The 23,065-nt window shown below is 37.8% G+C and overlaps 1 protein-coding gene across 1 annotated transcript in view; it reads left to right on the top strand.

Moving 5' to 3' along the window:
* Nucleotides 1-23,065, top strand: part of Anapc1 (anaphase promoting complex subunit 1) — a 105,677-nt gene that overhangs the window by 12,240 nt on the left and 70,372 nt on the right. Inside the window, exons 4-18 of the mRNA XM_070013277.1 lie at nucleotides 1,837-1,888; nucleotides 2,030-2,130; nucleotides 3,560-3,642; nucleotides 5,114-5,187; nucleotides 5,733-5,878; nucleotides 6,405-6,625; nucleotides 7,203-7,412; nucleotides 9,923-10,018; nucleotides 10,487-10,577; nucleotides 10,678-10,743; nucleotides 12,677-12,811; nucleotides 18,136-18,276; nucleotides 18,702-18,762; nucleotides 19,882-20,069; nucleotides 22,493-22,567. Of these exons, the coding sequence (XP_069869378.1) occupies nucleotides 1,837-1,888; nucleotides 2,030-2,130; nucleotides 3,560-3,642; nucleotides 5,114-5,187; nucleotides 5,733-5,878; nucleotides 6,405-6,625; nucleotides 7,203-7,412; nucleotides 9,923-10,018; nucleotides 10,487-10,577; nucleotides 10,678-10,743; nucleotides 12,677-12,811; nucleotides 18,136-18,276; nucleotides 18,702-18,762; nucleotides 19,882-20,069; nucleotides 22,493-22,567 (1,740 nt within the window). The remainder of the gene's footprint in view (nucleotides 1-1,836; nucleotides 1,889-2,029; nucleotides 2,131-3,559; nucleotides 3,643-5,113; nucleotides 5,188-5,732; nucleotides 5,879-6,404; nucleotides 6,626-7,202; nucleotides 7,413-9,922; nucleotides 10,019-10,486; nucleotides 10,578-10,677; nucleotides 10,744-12,676; nucleotides 12,812-18,135; nucleotides 18,277-18,701; nucleotides 18,763-19,881; nucleotides 20,070-22,492; nucleotides 22,568-23,065) is intronic.

Raw genomic sequence — 23,065 nt, 5'->3', positions numbered from 1 at the left:
CAAACAGGAGATCCTCTATCTCAATTAATAGCTGGATTCTTTGGCATGTCCCTGTCATTCTAGCCATGTGGGAAGCTTAAATAGCTGAATTATATAGTCCATGCCTGCCTGAGCATACCCTTGAGACCCTATTCAAAAAATAATGAAGGCTAAAAGGACTAGGGGCTGTGTGGTTCAAGTTGTAGGCAACTTGCCTAGGATGCTCACATTCTCAAGTTCAACCCCTCAGTACTAACAAATTAAAACAGAACAAATAGAAAAATAACAAATGTGAGTTTTTTGTTTTTGCTGGTACAGGGTTTAAACTCAGTGCCTTGTGATTGCTTAGCTTGTGCACTTGGCTAGCAGTCTGTCACTAACCACATCTTCAGTCTGATGTTTTGCTAATTATTTTGGAGATGAAGTGTCTTGGACTTTTCTCCCCAGGCCAGTCTTGAACCACCATCCACTGAATTTCAGCTTCCTTGGTAGCTAGAACATCAGCACTTAGAAAAATAAATTTTATTTGTTCAGAGACTGGAACCCTTGTGCATTGCTGTTGATGATGTAAAACTGCTGTGGAATGGCTTGTGGCTTCCATTTCCAAAAAGTTTTTTTTTTTTTTTGTAGAATTACTTTACAATTCAGAAATTCCACTTCTTGGTATATACACAAAGGAAAGCAGGGAATCATAGTTGTGCACCAGGCATTATTCACAGTGACCAGAAGGTGGAGCTAGTTCATGCAACCCATCAATTGCTAATGGATAAATAAAATAGGGTATATGTCAGCAGTGAATATTACTCAGTTTTAAAAAGGAATGAGATACTTATACATGCCACAACATGGCCCAACCTTAGAAATATGTTAAATGACCCCCAAAGGATATATGTTATTAATTGCCCTTAAGTGTGAGCATAGAAGAAAGTTCATAAGGTTAGCAGACTAGAAGAAATAAGGTGAGAGTAAAATGGAGAGTTACTGTCTAATGGGCACTGTTTCTGTTTGGGATGAGGAAAAAGTTAAGCAAATGTATAGTGGTGATATTGATTTAATGAATTTTGTTAATACTGTGATATTATGACCTTAAAAATGGTTAAAATGATGAATGTTGTATGTATTTTGCCACAATAAAAAACATAAAATGCCATTAAATAATTGCAATAAGTGATTGTTACAAATGCCTGTTAAAGTTTAATGGTTTTAAGTGCATATTTTGTAAGATGTGCTTTTAAGGAAAAGAGTCTTTGTCTTAAAAACAAGTCTAGAAAGGATCTAAGAAAATTAATTGGAAGGTAAGTCTTGAGACAATACCGTAATTTTAGACTGTTAGTTTTTAGCACTGTGTGGGATGACAGGGTTTAGTGTAGGTTGAGCCACTATTGAGTTTTTTTTTTTTTTTTTTGGGTCCAGTCATGGGGCCTGAACTCTGGGCCTGGGCACTGTCCCTCAGCTCTTCAGCTCAAGGCTAGTACTCTACCACTTGAGCCACAGTGCCACTTCCGGCTTTTTTCTTTTTGCTTATGTGGTGCTGAGGAATCGAACCCAGGGCCTCATGCATGCAAGGCAAGCACTCTACCACTGAGCCACCTTCCCAGCCCCACTATTGAGTTTTTGCTGTAAGGCTATAGCTAGTGGGTTTTTGATTTTTTTCTTTTCATAAGATCTAATTGTAAACATATTTTTCCTTATAATAGTTAACATTAATTAGTCTGTTTTTACTTTTTGTTCTCATAGTATGTATGTTGAGGAGAAAGGAAAGGTTTACATATATGTCATCATTTAGATGCCATGATTACTCAAATAGCTTATTAATTAGGTTCAGTATCATAAGTAATCATTTTGTTTTGATTTTAGGCATTATGGTGTGACTTCATTATATCACAGGATAAATCTGAAAAGATCTACCGTAAGTTCCTTTTTGAAATTTCATTTCTCATAAGACTCAAAATGTTTAAGCACTTTCGTATTGTGCATTAAAGCATTTGTACTGTAAGGATTGGATTCTTCAGTGAAAAAATTCCATAAACATTATCTCCTATCTTTTCAGGTAGCCATGAGTTAGAAAAATGCATCTGTATATTGCAAAGCTCGTGTATTAACATGCATAGCATAGAAGGAAAGGATTATATAGCTTCTTTACCATTTCAGGTAAACTTGACTGCTTTAATTTGTGTATGTGTGTGTGTGTATTGTTAGACAACTTTGTTTTTTTTTTTTTTGTCAGTCGTGGGGCTTGAACTCTGGGCTTGGACGCTGTCCCTCAGTATTTCAGCTCAAGAACAGTGCTCTACCACTTGAGCTACAGCGCCACTTCTGGTTTTCTGGTGTTTTTTTTAATTGGAGATAAGAGTTTCACGGACTTTCCTGCCTGGGCTGGCTTTGAACTGCCACCCTCAGATCTCAGCCTCCTGAGTAGCTAGAATTACATGCGTGAGCCACCGGCGCCTGGCTTTAGACAACTCTTTTGGTGGGGGTAGTACTGGAGTTCGAATTTAGCCTCACAGTGTCTAGATAGGTAGACTACTCACCACCATTCCTTTTTTTTTTTTAAGTTGGTTGTGGGGCTTGACCTAGGCCTGGGCTCTCCAGCTCAAGGCTAGCACTCTACCACTTGAGCCACAGAGCCACTTTTAGCTTTTTCTGTTTATGTGGTGCTGAGGAATCGAACCCAGGGCCTCTCTCTCTACCATTGAGCCACTTTCTTAGCCCCTGACCATCATTCTTAACTTAGTATATTCCAGAGCTATCTCTTACGTATTGCAACCTAGAATGTTGGTTCAAATACAATTCAAATACAGTAACTAAGTTTTAGTAGCTATTGTGGCTTACTATTTTTCTAACCTTCACACAAATAAAAAGTTATTTAATGAGGGGCTAGGAAGGTGGTTCAGTGGTAGAGTGCCTGCCCTGCATGCCTGAGGCCCTGGGTTCGATTCCTCAGCACCACATAAGCAAAAAGAAAAAAGCTGGAAGTGGCGCTGTGGCTCAAGTGGTAGAGCGCTAGCCTTGAACTGAAGAGCTGAGGGACAGCGCCCAGGCCCAGAGTTCAGGCCCCACGACCGGATCCTCCCCCTCCCCCCCAAAAAAAAAAGTTATTTAATGAAGTGAATTATAAAGTCAGTATTTTGTCAGCTTAAATGATATATAAGAAATCATTTTGGTTCTAATAAATCTTTAATGTTTAGTGCTATTGAAATGTTTATTTTTTAATTTTAATTGAGTTTTTTGAGACTAGGTACATATGTAGCCTAGGCTAGCCTTGATCTCCTTACCTCAGCTTTCTGAGGCCTCAGATTACAGGTTTGTGCCTCCACACTGGTTACTGTTAAAATTTTAACACATTGTCATTTTGATACTGATATTAGCTATGGGCAAGAATTTCACATCAAACACCTCTTTATTAGATTTGACTTTATCTTAGAATTGCTTGTTAGAATTAACTACTTTCAACTATTATAGTTAGTGATCATATTACTTTGTAAAGTTCTCTTTAGTGTTGTCCTGTTTTATAAAACTGTTTCATAAAGAAAGATTAGATTCTCTTACCGATATCTTTTCACACCCTTTTATTTGATAGGTTGCAAATGTTTGGGCCACTAAATATGGATTATTGTTTGAAAGAAGCAGTTCTTCACATGAGGTACCTCCAGGTCCACCCAGGTATTCATTTTTATTCATTGCAGTCTTATGTTTGGACCTCTAGAGTTGGTTTTGAGGTAAAAATTTGAAACTAAAAGTTTAAGGTGATGATAATATCCATACTCATAAGAGAGATATATGCTGTTTTTTTCTTATCAGTATTGTACACTTCTGAGTTGTATTCATGTGGCACTTAATTTTCTGTAGCTCCTCTCTATCTCCAAGTACTAAACTTAAATAAAAAAATAATGAGAGCTGGGCGCCAGTGGCTCATGCCTGTAATCCTAGCTACTCAGGAGGCTGAGATCTGAGGATCATGGTTCAAAGCCAGCCCGGGCAGGAAAGTCCGTGAAACTCTTTATCTTCAATAATCTACCAGAAAGCTTCAAGTGGTGCTGTAGCTCAAGTGGTAGAGTGCTAGTCTTGAGCTGAAGAGCTGAGGGATAGCGCTCAGGCCCAGAGTTCAGGCCCCCATCACTGACAAACAAAAACAAAAACAAAGTTAATGATAACGTTGAGTTCTGCACTGTGCCATATCTTGTGCTGTTTTGGACCAATCTTAGCTTTAATTTCCTTACCTGTTATAGGAATACTTCATGTACTTTATAGGTTCTACCCGTTCTACCCAGATATTCAAGAAGCTGAATGTATATAAATTTTGAAATGGTCTAGTATGCATAAGTGCACAGAAACCACTTCATGCTTATTGGTAGTGTATTTATTTTGGTCCTCTATAAATTTTGAGCTCATTGAAGAGTACAGTGTGCCTATCCATAGCAGTCACTTGCTAGGTTTTCAGAAAATTTTATTATAGATTTTAATCTTTCTGCTTTGAAAATATATATTCCACTTAAAAGCAACCATTCCTTAAAAGAGCAGACTTTAATTTACTTAAAAAAAATACTCCTTTGTGAACACATATAGGAGGTTAATTTCTTTTTTAGTTACCATAGATGTACTGTCCATATGAGAGACACAGGAAAAGACTGCCTTTGCCTGTTACTCTGGGGGTTCTGTAATGTGCTGGCTGTTATTTGCAAATATGCGTGGTCTGTGTTTTTTTCCTTCTGTGTATGTATGTATAGAATCCTACAAGGAGATTTCTAGGAATCAATAGAATAGGCCTAAAAAATTTGAAAGGTTGCCTTTTTTTTGTACTGGGGCTTTAATTCAGGGCCTAGACACTGTGCCTTAGTTCTTTTGCTTGAGGCTAGCGTTCTACCACTTGACCATACCTCCACTTCTGGCTTTTGGTGGTTAATTGGAGATAAGAGTCGCATAGTCTTCTTGTCTGAGCTGGCTTTGAATAGTAATCCTTAGATCTCAGCCTCCAGAGTGGCTGGGATAACAGGCTTGAGTCCAGCCAGAAGGTTGTTTTTTGAGGTCATGCTTGGTTTTTTGGAGAAGATTCATTTGCAAGGAAAGTTCGCCGTTTGTGTACAGAGTTATCTTGTATTGGTGATTAATTGATTATGTGTTTGTTTATTGCTAGAGAACCTTTGCCAACCATGTTCAGCATGCTGCACCCACTAGATGAAATAACCCCCCTTGTTTGTAAATCTGGAAGTAAGTACATTTTTATATTCTTTTAAGTAAGCTCTTTTTGGGCTTTGGAGAGGGATGGAATATATATATATATATATATATGTATGTATATATATATATGCAAAATATATATAAAATATGTAGCTGTTTTAGTAGTGTTTTGTTTCAGTACTATTTGATTGGTTTTATAAAGTATATAAACATACTAAAGAACTTTTGGAAATCAAACTTGGCAGAGTTGATTACAATTTATGAGGGATGGTCAGTAGAGGGCTCTTGGACTTTTTACCTTGGCTGATGAATTTAATGGAGAATAAGCCCAAGTATTCAGTGTTCACTTGCGTGTATATAAAATTGAAACTTGAAATGCTTTAATGCATTTTAAGAACGTTGATTCCCAAAATAAACTTAAAATTCAGGGAGAATTGCATAATATTTAATGTAGTTCATACTTTTAGTTGGCTTGTTTTTTCTTTACCTTTAGGAATGTTAAGAACTCAGTTCATAAAGATCAGTCTTAAAAAGACCATTGTTCAATACCTGATTATTTTTGTTTCATTTCTAAGGTCTTTTTGGGTCACCACGAGTGCAGTATGTTGTAGATCCTGCAATGAAAATTGTGTTCCTCAACACAAACCCTTCCATTGTAATGACCTATGACAGTGTTCAAAATGTACATTCTGTGTGGACTCTCAGGAGAGTCAAATCAGAGGTAAGAGTGAAGTTACTTCTAAATATTAAAGGTAGTGACTTACAAACATTGTCATGTTTTTAGATGCATCACATGTGTCTTTAAAACGAGTGCCTTGGGGCTGGGAAGGTGGCTCAGTGGTAGAGCGTTTGCCTTGCATGCATGCGGTCCTGGGTTCGATTCCTTAGCACCACATAAGCAGAAATAGCCAGAAGGGGTACTGTGGTAGAGTGCTAGCCTTGAGCTGAAGATCTGAGGGACAGCGCCCAGGCCCAGAGTTCAGGCCCAATGACATATTAAAAAAAAAAAAGAAAGAAAGAAAGAAAGAAAAAACAAGTGCCTTGTATTCTTACGAAGAAATGACCTTTTTTAAAAAAAAATAAATTTTATTGTCAAAGTGATGTACAGAGTGGTTATAGTTGCATGCGTAAAGAAGTGAGTACATTTCTCGTTAAACATTGTTTCTCCCTCCCTTGTTTTTGTCCCACAGAAATGACCTTTTGATTCTGATTACTAATTTTCTTTTTCCTCTCCACTTTGGCTGAAGGAAGAAAATGCTGTTTTAAAGTTTTCTGACCCAGGGGGGACTCCACAGAATGCAGCTACCAGCAACTCTCTCACGGCACATCTCAGAAGCCTCTCAAAAGGTGAATCTCCGGTGGCTTCACCTTTCCAGAACTACTCTTCCATTCACAGCCAGAGTCGCTCAGCATCATCGCCCAGTCTACACTCACGTTCTCCTTCCATTTCCAACATGGCAGCTCTAAGGTAGAAATGTCTCCTGGTTTAAACTAAGTACTATAAGCAAGCTTTCTGTTATGTTCTGAAAGATTTATGGTTGCTATTGACATAAATGCTGTTGATATCCTTGGGTATTTGTGCTAGTTTTACTAAGACTTCTAAGTTTGCTATGTTATTTTTCTTCAATGATTCATATTTAGACACTTTATTATACTACTTTGTTCTACTACCATATGGTAGTAATTGTATGAATATAAACTTGGGAAATACTTGATAGTTTCCTCTGACCTTAGTTTTTTTCAGTTTTCTTGTTTTTGATAATTAATACCATCTTGTGTGTGAGAGAGAGTTTGTTTTCTGATGAAGAATATGAACTAATTTGTTTTAAAAGGATGTATTACTTTAACAAGAATTCTGAATTTTAGAATATAGTAAAGCAGATTGACATAAACCATTTAAAAATACGTTTGTTAAAAATTTTTTTCTTGTTGGGATTATGCTAGGAATACTGTTCAGTGTGAAGAATTTCGGTGCATGTTACAGGAATGTGTATTCCATGAGGCTGAATTACTAATTGTGAAACCTTTCTCTGATTGTTTTGCAGTCGTGCCCATTCTCCTGCTTTGGGTGTGCATTCCTTTTCAGGGGTGCAAAGGTTCAACCTATCAAGCCATAATCAATCTCCAAAGAGACACAGTATTTCTCATTCTCCCAATAGTAATTGTAATGGCTCCTTTCTTGCACCAGAAACAGAGCCAATTGTTCCTGAACTGTGCATTGATCATTTGTGGACTGAGGCAGTTACTAATACAAGGTTTGGAATATATAATTTTTTATTCAAAGAAAAATATTGCTAAAAGTCTTTGAAAATGCTTGGATATTAAATCTAGAGTAGTAGTTGTGTAGTATTTACTTATGATACATGAGGCCACTTAGTAATCTGTGAGATAAGTGATGTTTGATATTTTAAGGAAAATTAACTGCTTTTTGTATATAATTTGTAATTTGTGGTTTATGACTTTTTAAAAAGTTGTAACTATATTGTCAGCTCTGCTCTTTTAGACACAGCTTAGACCTCCATTTTGTGTAACCTTTATCCTTTTCTATTCTCTTTAATAACTTATGTATTAATTCAACAACATGCTAATATGTGTTCCATTTAACAAGCTAATAACTTACTGTCCATACCTCAAAGAAAAGAGAAGGGTCAAGGGTGGTGTTAGAGCAGAGTCGTGGAATAATTCTGGTAGGGCTCTGGAAAGATGAATAGTTATTTGCTGGAAGAATGGGGAAGGTCATAGTAGGCAGCTGCACTCGGTAGAAAAATTCAGGACTGTGAGTGGGCAGCATATGCAGGGAAATACAAAGTTTACTACTTTGGTTTGTATGGTGAAGGAAGAGGAGCTTGAGAGAGGGATTACTTGGAAGGCCTGTTCTCTGATGAGAGTAGCAAGAAGGCTATATATGTGTGTTGTAACTGCCGGGGAAAGAGCAGAGCAACACACAAGGGAGTTGTATAGGTTAAAAAAAAATGGGCTAGGCAAGATAGGTGGATTAGAATTTAAGAAGTATGTAGAAGTGGGTCTGTAATATGTATTAAAAGTAGGAGCATCTTATGCATAGAATCCTAGCTTCTCAAAAGGATGCTGAGATGTGAGGATTGTGATTTGAAGCCAGCCTGGGCAGGAAAGTCTGTGAGACTCTTTATATCAGTTTACCACCAAAAAGCCAGAAGTGGAGCTGTGGCTCAAGTGGTAGAGTGCTAACCTTGAGCAAAAATAGTTCAAGAAGAGTTCCTAGCCTTTGAGTTGAAGCTCCAGGACCAGCACATACACATATACACACATGAAAAAAAAGTAAGAACATTTTCTTAATCACACCATTTTTATTTACAGTCAACCAAATTGAGCCCATTTTTATTTTATTTTATTTTTTTTTAATTTAATTTTATTTGTGAACATACTGTACAGAGGGGTTACAATTGCATGGGCAGGATAATGCGTACATTTCTTACCAAGCACTGCAGCCTCCTCCTTTGTTTACTCTTCACATCACTTCCCAGCCTCCCCCCTCCCCCCCATCCCCATCCTTCTCCTTCCCCCCTCCCCCCCCCGCACCGACATTGTAAATGAGCCCATTTTTAAAATCTTAATATTTACTCCTTTTTATTTTAAGATTGTTTTAGATATTCTACCACTGAGCTAGGATTGCTCTTCCTGCCCAGAAGTGCTTCTGAACCACAGTTTGCCTATTTCAGGCTTACTATAACAGCTGAGATGTTGGGCATGTGTTTCTCTACCCAGACATTGACATGGAATCGCATACATTTTTCTGTTCAAGCTAATCCAAAACTGCAGTCCTCCTGGTCTCAGCCTCACATAGCGAGGGTGACAGATCTGTGTAACTGTGACCAGCTATTCGTTGAGAAAAGGGGTCTTGTAAACTATTTTCTGCTCAAGCTGGCTTCAAATCATTGTTTTCTCAGTCTTGGCTTCTTAGGTAGTGAGGATTACAGGTATGAGCCTCCAGTGCCTGGCTTGTGTTTTTTTTTTTTTTTTTGTCAGTCATGGGGCTTGAACTCTGGGCCTGGGCACTGTCCCTGCGCTCTTCAGCTCAAGGCGAGCGCTCTACCCCTTGAGCCACAGCGCCACTTCTAGTTTTCTAGTGGTTTATTGGAGATAAGAGTCTCACGGACTTTCTTGCCTGGGCTGGCTTTGAACCGTGCTGCTCAAATCTCAGCCTCCTGAGTAGCTAGGATTACAGGAGTGAGCCACCGGCGCCCCGCTGCCTGCCTTGTTTTAAGACTGAATATGAGACAGACTATTCTGTCTAAAAGCATGAAAAGCACTGAAAATATAGGGACAAGAAATGATTGATATATCACAGAACCTGAAAGAAGCCTGAGTGGAGAGATTAGATTTAGGAAGAAAGATTGGTAATTAGCTACACAGTCATGAAACTCATTCATAAAAGTATTTTTGTGTCTTCAAAGGTTTTTTTTTTTTTTTTTTTTGTCGGTCTTTGGGCCTGAACTCTAGGTCTGGGCGCTGTCCCTCAGCTCTTGAGCTCAATGCTAGTTCTCTACCACTTGAGCCACAGTGCCACTTCCAGCTTTTTCTGCTTATGTGGTACTGAGGAGTCCAACTCAGTGCTTCATGCATGTGAGGCAAGCACTCTACCACCAAGCCACCTTCCCAGTCCTCTTCAAAGTTCTTGAGTCAGATAGCTTTAAAATTTGTGTAGATTATTTTAGAAGAGTTTTAGTAGTTATTGAAGTTGACATTTGGACCAGTGCTGACACTTTTTTAAATTAATCTATTACAGAGAGAAAAATTCACAAGCTTCAAAGGTATTTATTACAACTGATCTATGTGGACAAAAATTCTTGTGCTTTCTAGTGGAGTCCCAATTCCAGTTGCGGTAAGTGCTTATATTTCCCATTGTTTCTATGTAAATTATTTAGGGCTGGTTTCTTCCTTCTTTTAAGTTTTTTTTTCAGTATCTTTATTTAGAAGTAATTTACATATAATTTCACATGCTTTATATATTAATAAATTATTTGTGTGTGGGTGTATGTGTATGCAGTTTTCTCATATGTGAGGATTTGTGTAAATACCCTCACAATGAAGATATAAAATACCTTTATCATGTTATAGCTTGCCCTTTCCTTTTACAGTTATCTTATAGACCTCCTACCTTCAATCCTTCTGAGTACAACTATTCTCCATCCTTATTTTTCCCTTTTGAGACAGTTAAGGAAACAGAAGGATACAGCGTGTAACCTTTTAAGACTGTTATTTTCCATTCAGCGGTATTTAATATTTAATATATTTAAGACAGATACAGATTGCATGTATCAGTAGCTTATTTTATTTTATTAATATTTAGCTGTGTGAAGTTTCAAGAGAGTAATGACAAAACCCAGCTCATTTTTGGCTCTCTCACCAACATACACGCAAAGGATGCAGCACCAGTGGAGGTAAATACAGGCACATTTCTTGAGAATTTGCAAATTATTATGCTTCATCAAAATCATGTTAGTTTGATCAGATTGGAAAAGAAATATTTTCTTTTTTTAGAAGGTAGACACCATGGTAGTCCTGGAATGCAATGGAAACCTTGTGCTGTACACAGGAGTGGTTAGGGTAAGTAAAAAGTAGCATGTCTTGCTCTCAGTAGGACTGCCTTCACTATTTATATAAGGGTTTTTGTGCCTGTCTGCACAGCTTGGCAGAAGATTTGGTTTGAAGATGAAGTTTACAGTGTAGATGGGTTCTATTTTATGTATGAATCACTAAATAATTTTTCCCTCCCTCCCAACCTCCCTCCTTCTTTCCCTTCTCCCTTTCCTCTTCCCTTCTCTTTCCTTTGTTCCCTTCCTCCTTTCTTTTGCCTTTTTTGAATCAGTATCTCACTGTATATACTAGACTGGTATTAAGATCTTCCTGCCTAAGTTTTCCTGCGATTACAGATGTATACCACCACACCCAGCTTGGAATAATAGTTTAAAATTTCTCATTTTTGAATTTTTATATAAGGGAAAGTCATAACCACTTCTCTGACCTTTTAAGATGTAACTGCTGATGTAGCTTTTTTATACTCACCATTATTAATCTATTGTATTAATGTATCAAATCTTAACTATATTGATGGTCACTAGAAAGCTTTTACTGTTTCCTTTGATGAATAATACTTAAAAAAAATTTTAGGCCGGGCGCCTGGTGGCTCACGCTTGTAATTCTAGCTACTCAGGAGGCTGAGAACTGAGGATTGCAGTTCAAAGCCAGCCCAGTGAGGAAAGTTCGTGAGACTCTTATCTCCAATAAACCACCAGAAAAACTGGAAGTGTAGCGTTCTCGCTTTGAGCTGAAGAACTCAGTGACAGTGCCTAGGCCCAGAGTTCAAGTCCCAAGATGGACCAAAAAAAAAAAAAAAAAAATTAAGCTGTGTGTTGTGTCTCATGCCTTGAGATCCCAGTTATTTGGGAGGAGATTGGAGGAATTGTTGTTTGAGGTGAGCATGGGCAAAAAAAAAATTAACAAGATCTATCATAAGGGACAAGCCAGACATAGTGCAACATACCTGTAATCTCACCTATACAGGTTGAATAGAAGGGAGGATTGCTAAGACTAGTCTGGGCAAAAAGTGTGAGACCCTGTCTTTAAGGCAGAAAAGGCTGAGGGTTTGGATCATGTGGTATAGCACCTGTCTAGAAGGCAGAAGGCCCTAAGTTCAAACATAGTACTGTCCCCCAAAACGTTTTTATATATACCTCCTAGTCTTTAGAGTATATATGAGTTTCATGTAAAAATTATTCTTATGTCCAAGATTTCTTTCTGTTATCATTTCTTTCATTTTGAATATTAGTTTTTGTTACTTTCAGTACAGATCTGGTTCCTTCACTTTTTTAATTTGAGAATGTCTATTTTACTTATTCCTGAAGAATAATAAACTGAGTTTTGGAATTTTGGGTCCTTTCATTGAGCATTTGAAAAATGTGGTCTGGTTGGGGATGCTCAAAGGTTATAGCAGTGCATGATATTAGATTCAGTTCCCTTCAGTACCAAAAGAAATGTTCCTTCTTCCTGGCCACTTTGTTTCTATTCTTTTGATTTGTTGTCCTCTCTTGGAATGCTTCTTTTCTCTTCCTTTTTCTTCTAGATGCTTTCAATATTTGTTTCTTTTCTGTTTTTTAAAGAAATTATTGTGTCCAGCATGCATTTCTTTAATCCTGTGAGGGGCTCTTAAGCTTCTTTTTTTTTTTTTTTTTAAAGATGATTGGATTTGTGAAGTATTTTAGAGTTTTTTTTTCCCCCAATGCTGGGGGGCTGAATCAGACGAGAAATTATATCAACTTATTTGCAATTGGGCATTAGAATTTGAAAGATTGTTAAAGTATTCATGTTGTTTAAAGTATTAATTACTAAGTATTAAAGTTTTATTAAAATAGTAATTTTGTTTATTGAACATAACTAACATATGAAGAGATTTGTGCTTACCTGCCTTAACATTTTATTGAAGGCTATAATGCATTTATTAAAGCTAATTTTCTCTTTATATCCTTTTTATTGTTCCAAGGTGGGAAAGATTTTTATTCCTGGACTTCCAGCTCCTTCTCTGACGATGTCCAACACAATGCCTCGGCCCAGCACACCCCTTGATGGAGTTAACTCCCCTAAGCCCCTTAGTAAACTGCTGGGATCATTGGATGAGGTAAAAATGCATTAGATCTTGTCAAAAATTAGTATTGTTTCTAAGAAGGATGATAAAATGGGGCTTGAACTCTAGGCCTGGGTGCTGTCCCTCAGCTCTTCAACTCAAAGGGAGTGCTTTGTCACTTGAACCACAGCACCACTTCCAGTTTTCTGAGTGGTTTATTGGAGATAAGAGTCTCATGGACTTTCATGCCCAGGCTGGCTTTGAACCGCAATTCTCAGATCTAAACCTTCTGAATAGTTAGGATTACACGCCTGAACCCCCTGTGCCTGGCCTGAAATTAGTTCCTTTATATGGTTAACCTCATTTAGGTAATACTTAAAGAACTAATATAATTATTTAGAGAAAAATGTTTTTAAAGGTAAGTGGTAGTGTTACCACACATTGACCTCTTGTGCTGTGTGTGCTACTCTTTGAAGGTATAGAGAGATGAAAATAAAACACTCTTTCCTGGGTAGGTATCACTCATTTTACTTGTGTGGCATTGGTTTGTTGTATGCATCAGAAATTTTAACTTAAAGGGCTGGGATGTAGCTCAGTGGCAAAGCTTGCCCAGCAAGTGCAGGGTCCTGGGTTCTATCCCCAGTACCAAAAAAAAAAAAAATTTTTTTTTTAACTTAAGGTTAACTGCTAAGTCTCATTAACGAGGAACACAGCATACCATGGGAAGATACATCTTGATGGGGTGACATGGCAAAATTGGAGCCTCATCTCTGAGAGCCATGTCAACCTTGTCTTGGACCTTGAGGATACACATATCATTTGAAAATATAAAAGGGCATTTGTTTCGAGGAACACACACAGACAGGAGATTGCAGAACAGTTCAGTGCTTACTTGTATTTCCATCCTAATATCCAAGGTAAGGATTCAATAGATCTGTGGAATGAATACTTAAACAAGTATAAATAGTTTGTTGGGTGAAGTATGGTAAAAAGTAGATGATAGTGTATTTTGATCATTTTTGGCATGGTCCAAGTGATTTGTCAGTATTCACACAGTAAGTCCTTATAACTGATTGGTAAAATACTGCTATCATCCTTGTAGTATAGAGGTACTACATTGAGGTTACTTGTCTAAAGCCAGAAAATTAATGGAGATCCATACTCCTTTAATGTGCTCTTAAAAGGAAGAAGGATGAAAAGGATTTTTCTGAGTGTTAATGTCAGATATTAGACTTCTGAAGAAGGAGTTATGAATATCATGATCTATTTAAGACAGGTTTGTCTTGGGATTGAAGGAAGATGGGGGAGACCAATTAGATGCTGAGTGAAGATGCTTGTGTCAGTATAAGTGATACAGAGAGAGTCTGATCTGGGGCCATATATGGGAAAGGAGAGAAGTGACATGAGAACCCTAGAGAGGTGTAAATGACTGCTGTCAGCTGATTGCTTTTTGCTATCCTGGATGGAATGGTGCTCTAGAAACAAGACTCAGGGTTTTCTAAGCAACAGGGATAGGTACGTGTGTTTACCAGATATATACCCTTTCCTAGAATGAACTGTTTTGTATTTGATGAATGTTTAAGTATAGATTTTGCCCATCTTTGGGAGCAATTCAAGGGAAGGTTAATACTGACAGTTCTTTTGGGTGCTGTCCAGGCTAGGGTTTCTTTCTTTCTTTTTTTTATTGTGAAAATACTGTACATAGGGGTTACAATTACATGGGCAAGATAATGAGTACATTTCTTATCAAGCATTGTTGCCTCCTCCTTTGTTTCCCCTTCCCATCCCTTCCTATCTCCCCCCCCCCCCCATCCTCCCCCCTACCAAAGTTGTAAAGTTCGTTTTTCAACATAACGACTTGGTCATCTCATTGTTGCAATGGGTCCACCTGTATCCCTATTTACACGATTTGTTTTTTCCCTTCCCCTCCACAAATTATACCGACATCAAATACAGTGAAAGCAGGGGTTATAATGTGGGGGAGGGACATACAAAGCAATGTCGGGTCTTCGGGGTCCCAGGAAAGGTAAATGCAGCCGCTCCCCATTCCCCAGCCTCCCTTAGCCCGGGAGACAATCAGACAAGTCAAGCAGGAAAACTCACTTATTAACACAGAGCAAGCCCTTTTTAAAGCAAAAAAGAGTGGGTGGCATGGCAGGGGAGGAAAAGGAACCAATCACTGTATAAAGGTCACACCCTATCATGTGCCTAAGCTTCCAGGGCTGGTTACGCCACTGCCACTGAACGTAAAGCAAATTGGGCTCTGCCCACTCAACTCCCTCTCAGAGCCATCTTTGCTGCCCATGTGCTCTACAGGTTCCCCTTTTTTGTTTTAATGGCAAACCCACCTCCCAGTTATCCTTTTCCCTCCTCTGTAAAGGTTATTTTAACAGGATTAATTGGTAAGGATAGCATTGGCTACGCTGGGAGTTTCGAGGCAAGTCTGGAGGTTGAGATTCGCCAGACAAGGCTAGGGAGGGCCCTTGTGCATAATCCAAGAGCCCGTCCCAATTACCTCACATCCCCACCTAGCACAGTAATAAACATTAGCCCCGCCACAGTTAGAAAAGACCGAAGCAGTTCGATTAATTCCTGGACATATATAAAAGTCAGTTTCTCGTAAGGTTGTCCTTTTCAGAACAAGGGAGCAGCCTAGGTATTTTTGGGAGTTCCACACATGCTGCACGGAACATCCTTGTGGGCCCCTACACTCAGGCTACTATAGTCCAGAAAAACAAGGAAAATTTAAAACCAACTGCAGACATAGCAAAGCAATCCTGGGCACCTAGTGTCTTTTAAGTGAGCCAGTTCCTTGTATGTGCATTTAAGCGAGCACAGGGGTCAAGATGACCTTTGAGCTTTACTGTCAGATCCCAATGGCTCCTAACAAAGCAACAAAGAAATCATCTTATAAATATGTTAGAAACAATTGCATGAAAGAAAAAAACATTTGAATAGTTATCTTGGGGTTCATTTTTCTAACATCAACTTATCTGACCTTTTCTGCTTGACTCAGACATATACTAGTTATTGCAAATAAGGGAAACCATGGGACCTATGTTCCTTTGGGCCTGGCTTACTTCACTTAATATAATTGCTTCCAAGTCTTTCCATTTCCTAACAAATGGGGCAATGTCATTCTTTCTGATGGAGGCATAGGATATATACCACATTTTCTTGATCCATGCATCTACTGAGGGGCATCTGGATTGGTTCCATATCTTAGCTATGGTAAATAATTCTGCAATAAATATAGTTGTGCTGGTAGCTTTAGTGTGGTCTTGTTTGTGAACATTTGGGTAAATGCCCAAAAGTGGGATTGCTGGGGAGCTCTATGTGGAGTCTTTTGAGGAACCTCCATACTGCTTTCCAAAGTGGTTTAACAAGTTTATACTCCCACCAACAATGTAGTAAGGTTCCCTTCTGTCCACATCCCCTCCAGCATCTGTTGTTATTAGAGTTCTTGATTCTAGTCATTCTAACTGGAGTGAGGTGGTATCTCAATGTAGTTTTGATTTGCATTTCTTTTATGGCTAGAGAGGTTGAGCATTTCTTCATGTGTCTATTGGTCATCCTTCTTTCCTCTTCAGAGAAGTTTCTCTTTAAGTCTTTAGCCCACTTATTTATTGGGCAGTTGTTTCTTTGAGGATTTGTTGTTGGGGGATTTAATTTTTTGAGTTCCAGGTACATTTTAGCTGTGAGACCCTTGTCCATTGTATGGTTAGTGAAGATCTTCTCCCAATCTGTGGGCTTTTTATTGATCTTGCTAGCTATGTTCTTTGCCATGCAGAAGCTCTGCAATTTTATGCAATCCCATTTGTCCAACCTTTCTTTGATTTGTTGTTTTTCTGGGTCTCTATTAAGAAAATTTTAGGGTTTTTTTCTTTTTGTTGTTTGAACTCAGGGGTTTGAACGCATTGCTATATGTGCTGGGCTTTTTTGTGTATGTCTGGCGTTCTGGCACTTGAGTCACACCTTCAGTTTAGCTGTTTTTTGTTAGCTTCAAACCACAATTCTTAGATCTCAGCCTTTTGGGTAGCTAGGATTATAGGTGAGCCCCTGGCAGGCACCTGGCTGTGATTTCACTTTTGAACATATACAATATAGACCTTTTCTCTTTCATGTCAGTACATTTACAGAACTTCTAGATAGAATGAAAACTGGGAAACTCTTAGAATTTTATGTGACTTGGAATTTCTTTTGTGATTAAAAATGGCTGTCACTGTTTCGGAGTTTATGTCTTTGCTAGTTATGAGGTCACAGGAAACCACAGTCTTAATCCACTGGCTGATGGTGTTTCCACTGCCACTTCTATGACAGATTGTACTGTAGTCATAGAACCAGGATTGGTGGGTTGAGTTTTTCCTGCTAGGTTATGTAATAAGTGAATTGCAGGTTTGATTGGCTCTTAGTGTTGATGAGATATTCATTTAGGGATGTCCTATAAATTGAGTTACAGGAATATGTAAAGAGTCAGTGGTCAGAACTAGAAACTTAAAATTAGAAGCACTTATAGTTAGTAACAAGTTCTTAGTGTTTTTTTTCTATACATATCTATGGTTAAGAAAATAATTGCTGTTTATATATATATATATATATATATTCAACTGTATTTTTTTTTTGTCTTTTTCTTTTTTTGGTACTGGGGATTGAATCCAAGATGTTGTATTTGCTAGGCAAGCACTTTGTCACTGAGCTGTATCCCAGCCCTGTTTTGTGTATTTTCAAATCAGTATTTTTCTGTAGGGGAAATGACAGTGGTATTACAACCCTTCTCTCTGGATTTTTAATTCCTGAAGTTGTCTGTCTTGGCTGACTCGAATTAGGGTTGACGTCTCTAGTCTTGGTACTATTTCTAAAAGTACTGCTGCCAATCTCTTTTAGCCATGGAGTTTCTTGCATTGTCAGCCTGCCCATATATACCCCACATCTAGCAAAAAAAACAGTTCAGATAGTCCGGCACTGGTGGCTCACGCCTGTAATCCTAGCTACTCAGGAGGCTGAGATCTGAGGATCACAGTTCAAAGGCAGCCTAGGCAGGAAAGTCTGTGAGACTCTTAGGTCCAATAAACCAGTCAGAAAACTGGAAGTGGTGCCGTGGCTCAAGAGGTGGAGTGCCAGCGTTGAGCTGAAGAGCTGAGTGACAGCACACAGGCTCAGAGTTCAAGCCCCATGACCAACCAAAAAAAAAAAAAAAAAAAAAGTTCAGATTTCCAGAGAAGAAAAAACATGAATGTTTGCCCTTCTCCCTGTGATTTCATTATAACTAAAACAGAATTATCTAAATTACCACATGAAATCATTTGTTAGACTAAAGTGAAAAGCTGTAGTCAAATTTCTTGATCCTTAATTTCTCAAATGTTTGTGACTTTTTATAGGTGGTTCTGCTCTCCCCAGTTCCAGAACTGAGGGATTCCTCAAAACTTCATGATTCGCTCTATAATGAGGATTGTACTTTCCAACAGCTTGGAACTTACATTCATTCTGTCAGAGATCCTGTCCATAACAGAGTAACTCTGGTAAGTGTAGCTGTAAAACAGTAGGTAGCTTTCTAAGAATTGTGGCTGATATTTTCTTTTTTTTTTGGGGGGGGGGTCCAGTTGTGGGGCCTAAACTCTGGGCCTGGGCTCTGTCCCTCAATTGTTCAGCTCAAGGCTAGTACTCTACCACTTGAGCCACAATGCCACTTCCAGCTTTTTTCTTTTTTCTTATGTGGTGCTGAGGAATCGAACCCAGGGCCTCATGCATGCAACGCAAGCACTCTACCACTGAGCCACCTTCCCAGCCCTGTGGCTGATATTTTCAAACTTGCTAGGATGCAAAGTTTTGTATGAAGATTAAAATTTTGCGTTGACTGTTACGTACTATTTAAAAATGTTTAGAGACTTAGACTGCACAAATTCTCTTCATTTCCCCCCCTCCCCCTTTCTATTCTTTTCACTAGGAACTGAGTAATGGCTCCATGGTTAGGATCACTATTCCTGAAATTGCCACCTCGGAATTAGGTATGATTGAGAGTCACCCTTCATTTCTCTGTGTCCTCAATTTGATTTTTAGGCTTTGGAATAATTGATGATTTGCACCAATAATTGAAATTTAAGAAGTTATTTTGTTCCTTAGAAGCCACTGATTAGGTTTCTTCTTTTGTAGAGAAGCTAAATAGATGGAATGTGCTTTCTTAGTACATTCTATATGCTTTGAGGCTGGAATGAAGTTGAAAGACATGCTAATTCTGTTTCCCTGGTGTTCCTTCATTCATTGTTTAGTGCTACTGAGGTTTGAACTCAGCTTCGGCCTTGCTAAGCAAATGCTTTTTCATATAAATCATGCCTTCAGCCTTTTTTCTTTGGTACATAAATTGGTTGTTTTTTGGATAGGGTCTTAAATTTTTGGCTGGGTATGGTCTTGAACCACAATCTTCCTACCTGTGCTTCTGTGTGGCTGTGACCACAAGTATGTATCAACATGCCCAGCTTAATTGTTGAGATGAAGTCTCACTAACTTTTTGTGCTCAGGCTGGCTTCAAACCCTAATCTTCCCTATTTCTGCCTCTCAAATAGTTGGCAGCACATGTCACAAAGTCCATTGATGTCCCTTTTAGTGGCTGAGGAGGAAGGGCTTATGGAGTCCCTCTACAGTGATGAGGCTGGTATATAGGAATGTGAATTCATTTAGAACATCTTACATTGCTACTTAAGCATTGCTGTTGGTGGATGCCTGTGTTGAATATTAATTGCTTAAAACAATCTGAAGCAGTATTTTGTGTAAATTTTTTGGCTTAGAAATTGTCTTTTTCATAGCATGACCTTTATCGTCTAAATTGTGACATTTTCGAGAGTCTACACAGGAACAATTACTAAATATTGGGATAATAGGTGTAAATCAGGATTGTTTCAGAAGAACTGAGTCAAAATTAATGATCAGACATCTGTTCTCAGTCTTTTTTTGAGCCCTGTCAGATTCAGTAGTTTGTTTGTTTCAGATGGTTATCAGAGAATGTTTGGATCTACTGACTTTACAGCAATGTGCCTTTACATAGTAGTAATTCAGAAACTTTTCATTTGAAAGTGGGAAAGAAATTCTTGAATAGGAATCATGCTAAACTTAATCTTTGCTTTTAATAGTTCAAACATGTCTACGAGCAATTAAATTTATCCTGCCAAAAGAAATAGCAGTTCAGATGCTTGTCAAGTGGTACAATGTCCACAGTGCACCAGGAGGACCCAGTTACCGTTCTGAATGGAATTTATTTGTGATTTGTCTCATGAACATGATGGGTTATAATACAGACCGCTTAGCATGGACCCGAAGTGTAAGTAAATACGTTTTTTCTTCACAAATTACTCAATTATAAATTAATTTTTGCATGACTAGTTAATGTTCAGATTCTAACATAACATATACTTTATAACAAGTATACCTTCTTCTAGGTATTAGAATAATATTAAAGTTTATTGTATTTATGTGTTGTTAATAAAATATTCAATACAAATAACATTTTACTAGTAATTACAGTTTTTTTTCCCATAGTAGTGGGGTTTGAACTCAGGGCCTCCAATTTACTAAGCTGAAGTTCTATTACTTGAGCCACTTTCCCAGTCTTTTTTTTTTTTTTTTTGAGATAATATCTTACAAATTATTCTGCCTCGGCTGACCTTGAACTGTGATCCTCTGTTCTCAGCCATAAGTCACTGGTGCTTGGCTGTAATTAGTGACTTTTTGTGACTTTTTCATTTCATCTTTGTGAAATCATTAGAAGTTATGTAAGTATGGGTAGTAATCTTTTGTTAAAAAGCTAAATCATAAGAGTTGTGATTTATTCATGAGCCTACTGACTCATGACTTAATATTATTTTTCTGCAGACAAGACTTTTTATAAGACAAGTCTAAAGATAAGACTTACTGCTTGGCATGTGAGAAAGAAGGCTTATTTTTAGGAAATTTATTGCACTTTAGCTGAGTGTCTACCCTGATAATGATATAAAGCTATACACTTCACCTTTGTCGCCTGGAATCTGTTTTGCTCTTAATAGATGATGAAATTCTGCAGTTTATTGCTTGCAGTGTTGGTGTTTTCTTTTTACTTTGGAGATAAAGAGGCTACATAGTACACTTTTACCTTTGTCCTGGTAATCCACCTGTGCCTGTGTATACATTTCAGCCTTGTGATAATAAGTCCATTAAAACAATCTTTGTTATCTTCATTATGAAAGTAAATGTGCTTGCTGAGCAATATTTGGAAAATGGAGGACTAAGATGAAAATTATTGTAGCACTCCTTCGTATTTGTAGCTGTGTGATTCTAAGGAGATTACCATTAAGGAAAACCTCACATACTTAAGATACATAGAATTCAGTACTCTAAAACTGCTAGGATTTACCTATACTGTATGTATACTAGGTCTGAGCATCCATAATTTGAAACCACATGGAATAGGTTTTGTTACAGTCACAGAAATTATTGTTGTGGACTGGGGACATATCTCAGGTAGTAGAGTGTCTTTTGAGCACTTGATAGGCCCTGAGTTCAAACCCCCATACTGAAGTTATGAGTTATTCTTGTAAGAATGAATACCATTCACCAAAGAGTCAGTCTTACCTCATGCTTTTATCACAAGTACTGTCATTGCCTGATCCATTTTTTTTCTCTAATAGCCTCCATCTTCCATTAAAGATATATACTACCATTCAACAAATATGAAAATTTCACTTTGTGATTTAAATTAAGCACATTAACTTTTACTTTGCTTTTGGGACACTATTTGCTTTTGAGAGATGTCACAAAATTAAGGGAAGGAAAACAGCGGGTCACACAAAGATTTAAGTATAATTGACACTAATTTGGGCTGACTGAGAGTTGCTCTACATCAGGTGAGCTGTGGTAATGTGTGTTTAGGACTTTAACATTTTTGTTCTTAGAGTTTCTTTTGGCTTTTGTTGTAATTATTTTTCACTGTGCTCGGTGTTAAAACTACTTGTAATAAATCTGAATGTGTTCAACTTACTGTAATTGCTTTATGAGGTTTTGGGGAATCAAACCCATGGCTTTTGTACATAGTAGTCAAGAGCTGTATCCTTAACCCTAAGCATTGTTGATACTGCCTTTTAAATGAAAATGACTAATCAGAATTTTTTATGCATTAAGAATTATTATAAAACACTTTATACTTTATTATAATTATAACCAGCAGGTAATTATTAGGATGTGTTGACTTTTTTCTTTTTTAGTCATATTAGGGTTTGGACTGAGGACTTTGTGCTTGGTAGACAAGGACTCTGTCACTTTAGTTATGCCTCCAGTCCTTTTTTTTTCGGACATGGGGCTTGAACTTTGGGCCTGGGTGCTGTCCCTCAGCTCTTCAGCTTAAGGCTAGCATTCTACCACTTGAGCCACAATACTGCTTCTGGTTTTGTGGTGGTTAATTGGAGATAAGAGTCTCACAGACTTTGTTTCCCAGGCTGGCTTTGGACAATGATCCTCAGAGTTCAGTCTCCTGAGTAGGATTATAGGCGTGAGCCACTGGCGCCCAGCTCCTCCAGTCCTTTTATTGTCTTATTCTTCCTTCCATAATTTCTTCAAGATGACCTAGAAGAAAAATTGTATTACAATTTTCTAGATGAAAAATGAGTTTTGATGGTTTTCCTCAGTTTTTATAATTAGCAGAATTGATGTCTGAATGCAAATAATAAATGTATGATTTGTGTTCTCGTCGTTTTTTTTTTTTTTTTTTTCCAGTTTGACTTTGAAGGATCACTTTCTCCAGTTATTGCACCCAAAAAAGCAAGACCTTCTGAGACTGGATCTGATGATGTAGGTATTCCTGATAATATAAATTAATTTAAGATTATTTTAACACTAGGTATTTTTCAAGAGTAAGTTCTGTTTTGTTGTGTATGATCATTTATTCACTGTTGTCTTAGTCATCTAAAAATTACTGTGAACATATGTGTTGTTGCATTGCTAATTAGTCATCTGAACTGACAGCCTTTATTTTTTCTGCAGTGATTCTTCAGGCTCCAATGTATCAGATCCTGTAGATACGTTGATAAATGGTCTCATTTTTTAATTTTTAAATTTAAAATAAATGGAAAGTTTGGTCAATTTGACATAAGCATATTCATGTAACTCATACTCCTATCGAAACACAAAATAGAATGTAGCTGGGCACATGTAGCTCATACCTATGCTTGTATCTACTGTGGAGGCTGAGATGTGAGAATCTTGGTTCAAAGCTAGTCCAGGCAAGAAAGTCCACGAGACTTTTTTTTTTTTTTTTTTAATTGTGAAAATATCGTAGAGAGAGGTTAC

The sequence above is a fragment of the Dipodomys merriami genome, unplaced genomic scaffold (genome assembly GCF_024711535.1).
Source record: "Dipodomys merriami isolate MVZ:Mamm:240054 unplaced genomic scaffold, mDipMer1.0.p SCAF_90, whole genome shotgun sequence".
Taxonomy (NCBI): Eukaryota; Metazoa; Chordata; class Mammalia; order Rodentia; family Heteromyidae; genus Dipodomys; species Dipodomys merriami.
Note: the sequence above shows the minus strand (reverse complement) of the source record. Positions and strands in the feature narration are given on the sequence as shown.